The 9,632-nt window shown below is 39.0% G+C and overlaps 1 protein-coding gene and 1 pseudogene across 1 annotated transcript; both read left to right on the forward strand.

Annotated features, from left to right (window-relative positions):
• The first annotated feature begins 417 nt into the window (after window positions 1-417).
• Window positions 418-1,383, forward strand: LOC143886012 (expansin-like A2 pseudogene; annotated as a pseudogene).
• Window positions 1,384-6,159: 4,776 nt separating this feature from the next.
• LOC143886244 (DUF241 domain protein (DUF241)) lies at window positions 6,160-7,058 on the forward strand. Its single transcript, XM_077390185.1, has one exon. The coding sequence runs from the start codon at window positions 6,165-6,167 to the stop codon at window positions 7,056-7,058; it is 894 nt and encodes a 297-aa protein (XP_077246300.1). The 5' UTR covers window positions 6,160-6,164.
• The last annotated feature ends 2,574 nt before the right edge of the window (window positions 7,059-9,632 follow it).

Genomic DNA, 9,632 nt, shown 5'->3' on the forward strand with positions numbered 1-9,632 from the left:
CAACCCAACCCAACCCGATTTTAAAAATCACCCAACCCAACCCAAATTCGGGTTCAACCCGTTGGGTTCGGGTTGAACCCGACCCGAGTTGCACCCCTACCTTTATTAGAGAGGGTCCATACGCCCTAACAGCTGTCAAAGACTCAAAGGTTAATACAGTTTCCAGAAAGCTCTCAGAAGCCAATTAAAAAAGAAAATATAATCTAATTTTTTGCAATTATTAAAACATGGTAGTGCCAATATTAGTAACCAAAATTTTGAAACTTATGTTTACATACCCCTGCTATTTTATAGAAACACCCCCACAGATCATGTTAATCCCTTTTCATCTATTCCTTTTTCTAAATTCCAATTCCATGAAAAAGCTTGAAAAAAAGGGAGGGATTTATCTATAAAAAAACAAGGGGTTTAAAGGTCATGTTTGCTCTTGATTATGTTGCTCTAAACAAGGTGTAATGTTCAGTAAGATGCTTGTCAAATTAACTAATATCAATTTACTTGAAAATTTGGAGCAGGATTCCTTGTGATTATCAGAAGCAAAACTTATCAGTGAGAGTAGAAGAGAGCAGCCAAAATCCCAATTACTTAGCAATAAAGTTTCTCTATCAAGGTGACCAGACTGACATCGTAGCCGTAGATGTAGCTCAAGTAAGAAGCATTGAACTATTACTTATGATAGTAGTAACGAAAGGGCATTGGTAACCCAATAAGGGGGTCTATAAGCCAAAAGACAATTTTGCCATTTTTTCTTTTGACCTTTATTGGTTTTTATTTTGAGTACTTTTCTAAGTAAGGATCTTTTTCCATAGAGAGCCACAAAAAAGGGGGGAATTTCCAATTAGACAGATTATTTTGAATGTTATCAACTAGGGTCGAAATAGGGAATAAGACAAAAAATGACAAAATGTCCCTAAGGTAATTTTCACCACAACTTATGTACTAAAAATAGCTGAAATGATTGATGGGAGGCAATTTTGAAAATATTAACCTAATAAGGCTATTATAGGAGCCAAAAGACGATTTTACTCTTTTTAATTTTTACCGACCTTGATTTTCTCTTGGAATTTCTTTTACTTACTGACCAAAGATATTATCCTAGAATATTGAATTATATAGTTACAAATGTGGAATTAACAGGTTGGTTCTTCGAGTTGGCATTACATGAGCCGGAATCATGGAGCCATTTGAGATACGAATCAATTCCCGTCTGGTCCGTTGCAGTTCCGACTAGTGGTGACGAGTGGGTATGATGGGAGGTGGGTGTGGGCGAAAAGTGTCCTTCCAGCCGATTGGAAGGCCGGGCTGATCTACGATTCGGGTGTTCAGATTGATGAAATTGCTCAAGAGAGTTGTTTTCCTTGTGATAAGGGAGATTGGAAGTGATAATCCCTCATTAACATACACTAAGTTTGCTATGTCCCTTTCACCTACTAAAGAAGAAAAGGATATTACTTCAAACAATTGTAATTGATAGAATATATGAGATCTCAGTGTTGGATTTTGCTTAGGAGCTAGATGAGGTATGTAGGCTAGATTAAGAACCTATTTTAGCTTAGGATTATCTTTCCTATTTTAGATTAAGAACTTTAATTAGTGCTATTAGGAGGTAATAAGAGAGAAAAGAATAAGATTAGAAAAAGATAATCCTAATTTAAACTAGTTGCCTAATCTAACCTACAGACCTCATCTAGCGCCTAAGCAATCTAACTGTTACATATCGACTCAATCCAATGGTGAGATCTCACATATTCTAACAGTATTAGCCTTGCAATGCTAATAAATTTTGTCTCACATATTCCCTAGTAAGGTTAATAAAATTTTGTCTCCATCTATTGGAATATTAAAATGTCAACAAATGATGTTAGACATGTCCTCTTGCTAATGTTTCTACTTTCTACTAATGTTTATCCTAATGCTCTCACTCTCTCCCACTACAATTTTGTAGCCCATTTAATTCACAGCTTTTGCGTAAGTTTTGGCTCATTCAAAGCTGTTGTTTTCAAGAGTTTTTGCTAATGTTTCTATTATAGTAGGGCAATGAATGCGAACCTTCAAATGACTACTATTGTTGAGAATCATTCCAGCAAGTTATGGTGGTGCCATGTGCGATGTAAGAACTATACTTGCAATAAAAGTGAATTATTTATCACAATTAGAATGATGCCTGAGCACAATGTATGCAATAGATGTCCATCATTTAAACTCATTTATGATGATTTATTAGATCTTCACTGTCCAAGTCCGCTAAGGCCATGTTTGTTTTGGATTTTGAGAACCGATTGTGAGTCTAAAACTGATTATTGGACTCAGAATTAAATGCACATTTGGCTCCAATAATATGCCTATGGTAGAAAATAATCAAAATGAGAAACAACCAGTCACTCCAAAAGCTTAAGCTGCTAGAGTTGGTGTTATTTAATCATTTATATCTCCATACTTTCCCTCCTCCTCTTTGTTTAGTTTGGCTCGCTTTTAGGATGGCTATACTCTAATGAGGGGCAGAGGAACATATAGGGTGGGGGTGGCCACGGCCCCCCAATAACTTGCAAAATACCATTTTTTTTGTAAGGTAAGGTGGGAGTTAACCCCCACCCACCCCTCCAAAGTATATATTCCTGGCTCCGCCCCTGACTCTAATAAACGTAAAATTGCATTATTCTTATGGAACACATGCATTATGTCACACAAACAATGTAAAACCTATTTTAGAGAAAACTATTGTCATTGTTTAAATAAACTCTCATTAAATTTGAAACTTTCACCGAACGCATAAATTTGGATGGAAAGACGTGCTAATGATGCAAATTTATGTATAACCACAGTCAAACATTTGGCAAAACCCAACCGTGTTGCCTTAAAGAGCACGGTGGGAAATGAAGTCTATAATTAGTTCTTCTCATAGAAGAAGAGGACAAAAAGAAGATGGGCCTTCCCTAACCTCTATATTAATAGTCAATGCATGTGATGGGAATTTGGGTTATTTGAACTCTCTGATGTTCTTCTCTGTGGTCAACATCCCAAACTTGTTTTCTCTTTTCTTTAGTTGGGATACATGAAGGTGGTGGGAATGGAATTATCTTCACATGTCTAAGTTGTTAGCCTGAAGTTATTTACTAGTATACACACGAGTGGCATATGCCTCCTTGTCACCTCCAACAAACCAAAACAACCATATTCTCTACAAATTCAATCCAAGTCATGGGTATTGTTAGAGAAAGATACTGCCAACCCCATACAAACGTGGCATATATGGTTGATACAATTTTATGCTGACCCTTTCTATTTTGGTCCAGAACTACGCCATTTATAGGAGGAAAATGATATTCCCAAACCCTTGTTTCAAAATAATGGCACTACATCCTTTATACTTTTCTAATTACTAGGGACCATCGTAGAAGGCATTTTGCGGCCGGCTATTGCAGGAGAGTGCAGCCACACAAGCTCACTTTTCAACAAATTTTGTCTTTTTCATTTGGTTCATATGAGGTGGCTGCTCTCTCGTGTACTCACCAGATCAAAGTGGAAGCACGAAGTATCTCAAGAACCACTAATTAATAATCAAGGGTGTCAATCATCTTTTGACTCAACTTCCTAGCTCTCTAGCCCTTCCTCAATTTCTGGTGGTTTTCGTCCCCGCTATTTTAGAATTCTATCTTACGGTGATTAGGTTACATCTGTCAATATTTCTATATTTCAAAGAAGGTACAGCTACATGCTCCTTCCCATGGTTTTGAAATTTCGTTCTATATAGGATATAAGCTCCCCAATTATCAGACAAATTTAAGAGATGGGTTTACTTGGTACTGATTCTGTCCAAGTCTGAGTAAAATAGCCCTTGGCAAATTGGAAGTCTACCATCTTTCTTCATTGATAGGTGTTGATACTGTGTCCTCCCATTGACTTGACTTGAAAGAGAGAAGGAATCTGATGAATTGAAATTATAACGCACGATGTGAGATGTTTGCATAAATACAGCCCATCCAATCTGTCATGTCCGGTTGGGAGACTCACATCTTTTTGGCATCTCTTCGTCCATTGGATCTCTTATACAAAACTCTTTAATAATACCCGATCTACGTGCTCATCTCAAACCCCATATCTACGTGGTTTCTACACCAAATTCTTTTAATATTTGCATGATAAGATAAATAAACATATACCGTTACTTACATGTCCAGATTCATCCTTCTCTTCTTCTTCCTACTAGAATCCCAACTCTTGTTGGTATGGAATCTTCAATTGCTAGAGAATGAATTGAATTAGAAATCCACCTTTCAAATGGGAAAAAAATGCCATGCTTTGGGTTCTTATCATTATTGTCATCATAATACTAAAAAAAACCATCAAATTTTCAAAATGACTCAAAATGCTGACTAGTTATTTTCTATTCATGCCTGTTACCAGATATAACATCTACATCTTAAGGGGATCGAAACAAAGAGAGCGATGTATACATGAAAAAGGGGGTGCAAATATAACTTCGTGATAAGAAAAATGATATCCTATTAACAAAAAGGGGATTGATAAATCGACCCCCTATGTGTCTCTCTCTCTCCTCTGACCATTGGCTTGCCTCAACCATGGGGTCTCCACTCTTGGCTTGGTCTTCGCTCGCCTTCTCTTTTGCACGGAATTCCTCGTCCTGTGTGTCCCTTCCCCTTCCCCTATAACTTCCGCGTACAGCGGGTCGCCTAGCAGTGCCATTTCTGGCCCCATTGCTAATAGCAGTTGGGTCGGGAAGACATTGTTTGGCAGGCATCGTGTTGGCGCGTGAGTGGCATTTGGATCGTGCATGCTGGTGGGTTACCTGCCATTGCGCCCGTGGGCGAGTAGGCCATGGCGTCACTGATTTGGCCGTGTTTGCACCCTTTGTGCGTTGTTTGGTTTTGGGAGCACACCTTGCTAGGCTCGGCGGTTTACTCCTGCCCTTGTGGGTACTGGATTGCACGTTTGTTTGCACCCTATGGCTTGGTTGCTGCCGGCTTGATTGAGTAGTTTGCCTCCGCCAATGCGCACAAAAATTCCTTTTCTTCGTACCAGAGGAGAGAGAGAGACACATAAGGGTTATCACTCCCCTTAAAAAAAACCTGCGAATTGGAAGGGATTCATTGTTTTTTAATCTCATGTATTTGGTTAACACTCCTCACCTCGAAACTCAATTCGATGTATCCAAAAAGATACTCTTACCTATGCACGTGCATGTATGTGGTAATAATTCAGGACTCACCCAGTCACTCCATCTCATTGTAATAACATAGAAATGTGCTTGATCAATAGGTGGGTTCACAATTGGTTAATCTGGACCATCTATAGATCTACTGATATAATCTTTCTTACCCATTTGTAATTTTGTTTCCCAATTTTGGATAATCATGCAACTAGGAGTTTTTATATGGTGTAAGCCCTTATAGTCCCTTATTTTTCAAAACATATTGTATGGATCACACTACAGGATGATCCAAACCGTCCCTATGTTGGGCCTCAACGTAAATAAGTTATGCCCAAAAAATCATTTCTATAGGATGATCCCAACCCTCTAATCTATAGAGAAACTGCATATTATGAAAACCTCACGAGGGCTAGGCTCATCAGATGGAAATGTTTTTTGGGGCACAACCTATTTAAGTTGTGGACCATCACATGGACGTTTGGATCATCCAATAGTGTGGTCTGTACTGCACTTTTTTGAAAAAATACAGGACAATAAGGGCTCACACCATATAAAATCTCCATCACGTAGAGTGTATAATTGATCGAATTTTAGAACTGTCCAATGATGGGGGCTACTGGGGAAGGTTTAGTCACTAATCACTAATCACTAATCACTAATCACTAATCAGGCAAATTCTAGTCAACCTCAATGTGGGTCCCACTCTAACACTGTAATAAAACCTTCGTGTGTTGTTCCCACACTCCGAAATGCCAGGGTGTCCCCTACACGTGGTGTCCCTGGTCCAGCAAGATGGGAAACTAAGAGAGCCTCGGTATTCATAACCCCCTTTATTCGCGGATCCAGCTCCCTACTCCCCGCTCGTGCACACTTTTAAGAACACATAATAAAATTCATACTCCCACCCCCATTTTTTACATGGACACCCCCCTACTCCACCCCCTTTAAAAACCCTCCTCACCACCACTCTTCACATCCAAAAACGCTAACAAAAATGGTGACCGGATTTCGACGTTCCATCTCTCTTCCAAAACCTTACCGACCGGAATCCACACCGGAAAAATCATATCACGTGCGATCCACGAGTCTTCCCTGCACATCTCATCCGTTGATCTCACAACTCAAAGATCATCTCAACATTCTCAAAACCTGGGAAGCCGAACCCGGCTCGCACACTTCGGCTTGGCTCTGCGCCGGCTTGAGCCGGCTCAAAAACGTCCTCGACTCCCTTGACGATCTCCTCCAACTCACCCAATCCCAAGACTCTCTCCACCGTCAATCACATTTCATCGAGAAGCTTCTAGAACATTTCCTCAAATTCGTAGACGTGTATGGAATCTTCCGAGCCGTGCTCCTCGCGCTTAAAGAAGAACAGCTCGCGGCTCAAGTCGCAATACGAAGCCGCCGAGATGAGTTAAAAATATCTTCCTATATCAAAGCGCGAAAGAAAATGGATAAAGAGATTTTAAAGCTCGTATCGGTGGTACGAGATATCGGGAGAGAAAAAGATTATGTTTCGGTATCGGTTTCGGATTCCGACACGGAGTTGGTGGGTATATTGAGGGAGGTGAATTTGGTAACGGTGGGCGTATCGGTTGCGGTTTTTTGTGGGATTTTGGGGTCTAGGTTGACGAGAAATTGGATGGGTTTGAAGTTTTGGAAGAAGAAGGAGAGAGGAGATGAGATACGAGAATTTCGAGATGCTAAAATGGGAGATTTACGAGGTTTGAGGAAACGCGAGGAGAAGGAGGAGGAGAAATTGAAAATAGTGTTGAGGAGATTAGAGGATTTAGAGGATTGTATTGGGAGGATGGAGAAGGAGAGTGAGCGTGTGTTTAGGAGTTTGATTAATACGAGAGTTTCTCTTTTGAATATTCTCACTCAGTAGAGATGAATAAAAGATGTGTAAAATTTTCTTTGTAGTAATGTACAGTTGTGAGTTTGTTTGATTAGTGGATGACTCTTTTGAATATTCCAACTTTTGATTGAATATGACTCAGGAATTGCTCCGAGTGATCAGATGCCTGCATGTCTACAAACATGGTTAGTGGTGGGTCTAATCGGGCACCATGAATTCCATCCATTGCTGCCTAACCAACCATTATTGGATGATCCTGGCCTTTGGATCCAGCGATTCTTTTCTCCTTTTGCAAACAAGAGTTGGATTAACGGTTCTGATTATATATATGAAATGGGGCACGCGTTATAGTTATAGTGAGCAAAATTTGATTCCGCGGGAGAAATTCAAGTTCAATACAGTATTGGCTCAAAAAGTGTAGTAAAAACACGGAAAGACAAAAATAATGCAATTAAAGTTGTGTCATTTACAAAATATAGTGGGTTAGAGTATGGATTTGCTAATGTTCATCGCAAAAGGCATTTATCATATGGTCTGTCGCATGTCAAAGCAGCTACAGAGGCTCACTTTTCAAGCATACTTTGTCATCATTCACTCTGTTGTTGTTCTGACATGCGACATACCATCTGTGAAATGCCTTTTGCGATGGACGTTAGCAAATCCCTTAAAAGTAACTTGTTTGAAACGTTTCCCTAAAAAATAGAGGTTTTTTTACCGTAAAAGTTTTAAATTGAGTAGTAAACGGTGAACCACATTTTTTCGTAAATAAAACAAAAAAAAAAGAAGAAAGAAAGAAAGAAAAAGAAAGAAACAAAGAAAGAAAGAAAGAAGGAACGAGAGCAAGTTGGTTATAATGGGGTATGGCCAGATGAACTATAACGACAAAAGGGCATAGCAAGTTGGTGATTATTTTTGCGAGTAGAAACAACTAATGTTGAGTAATTAAAAATTATGGTATTAGTGGCTCTAAACAGCTCGAGATTCTCTTTTGACACCACTTAATCTTAGCTGGTTTTGCATTTCCAGTAGAAAAACACAAATAGTGAGTGGTGAGTAATGTTCCAATGGGGCTCATCCTTATCGCAATATGACCTAGCGGGGCCCGCCTTCAACTGATCTGGACAATCCTAACCATCCAATTGATGCATTTTTCTCTCCGATGCCTACGTTTCTTTTTCCAATATTGGTGGTAGAATATTGGAAGATGACAATCAAGATGGGGCCACCAAATTGATCAATCTAGGGTGATAAAAGCTGGTTCCGATTCATAAAAGACTAGCAACACATTGAATTTGGTTGCCACCATATTTTAATATAATGAGGGCATGAGGCATGCATCCCCACTACACTAAAGTTGTATTACCTTACGCTCGTAAAAGAAAGAAACAGAGCCAGAGTAGCTTTGTTTTACATTTGGCCCATCTTGTAGCTTTGGCTACAGGAGGGCGATTACAAGGTCTTGGACTCCAGCTTGTTCTGCTTGACCGTGAGTTTGATGAACTAGCTAGATTATGAAGCTTTAATACAACTTGATTCAGATAATACTCGTTGTAAGTCATCTTCCTGTCCATAAATACAAAGTTCAATCTCATCATTGATCTATCTCTGCCACACAAAGTGAAGGCATATAGTTGCAATACGCATCCTCTTGGAAGCCATGAGAAAAAATAAGCTTCATTGTTACACTTTGGGACCCACCCAGGAGCATGATCTAAAGTGTTCATTGAGTTGTCCTCGTTGTGGATAAAAACATTCTAGAGAAGAGATAATCCTAGCGCACTCATAAAAACAGATTGTTAAAAGAAGTTCCAAGTTTATGCCATAAAATTAGTGATCTTTGGATCACTGTATTTGTTTTGCATCCTATGTTACTACGTGTGATGCATCAGCCAAAAATAGTTTGTATAGGGTACGTTTGGCTACCATGAACTTTTTTCATGATAAATCGGGGTCTCTAGGTGGGGATGAGGGTGAAATGGCCAAAAATCAGGAAACAAAAAACAGGAAAAAATCGGGGACTATAGTTTCCTGTTTTTTGTTTCCTGATTTTAGCCACTTCACCCATCATTTCCACTTGGAGACACCTGATTTATCAAGAAAAAAATCATGGTAGCCAAACGTGCCCATAGTGAAGAAGTTTACCGTGTAAATGTTTTGATCAAAAAACTGTTTCACAACAATTTTACTATGATCGGAATGGAAAGTAGGTGTAAAATTGGTTTTACTCTCATTTTTTTGTTGAAAGGAATGAAACGGAGCCTGAAAAGAAAGAAAAAGAGAGGAAAATGTAGTGCAAGGGGTAAGTGTTTGATGGTTTTAAAGAAAGAAAGATTTAAACTTTTTTTATGCCTAAATCATACATGTTTGCTGGTTTAAAAGATAGAAATATAAAGAGAGTCTTGGAAAAAGTGTTTATTGATTAATGCACTTGTGTAACCCATCTTCCCTTCCAAAGTAGGATAAATTACAACCAAATACATTGAAGAGTTAGGATTATTCTATATATGGAGAAGATTTTTGGGGCAAGGCCTATCTTGAAGTAGGGAACAACAAATGTTTGGCTTAGATGATCGAAATAGGTAGGTAGGCCCCAATCATTCTAAA

The sequence above is a fragment of the Tasmannia lanceolata genome, unplaced genomic scaffold, assembly GCF_043159265.1.
Source record: "Tasmannia lanceolata isolate RefF3 unplaced genomic scaffold, GAP_Taslan_0.1 ptg000011l, whole genome shotgun sequence".
Taxonomy (NCBI): Eukaryota; Viridiplantae; Streptophyta; class Magnoliopsida; order Canellales; family Winteraceae; genus Tasmannia; species Tasmannia lanceolata.

Coding starts and splice junctions, on each gene's coding strand:
- LOC143886244 (XM_077390185.1), top strand. CDS start 6,165: ATGGTGACCGGATTTCGACGTTCCATCTCTCTTCCAAAACCTTACCGA.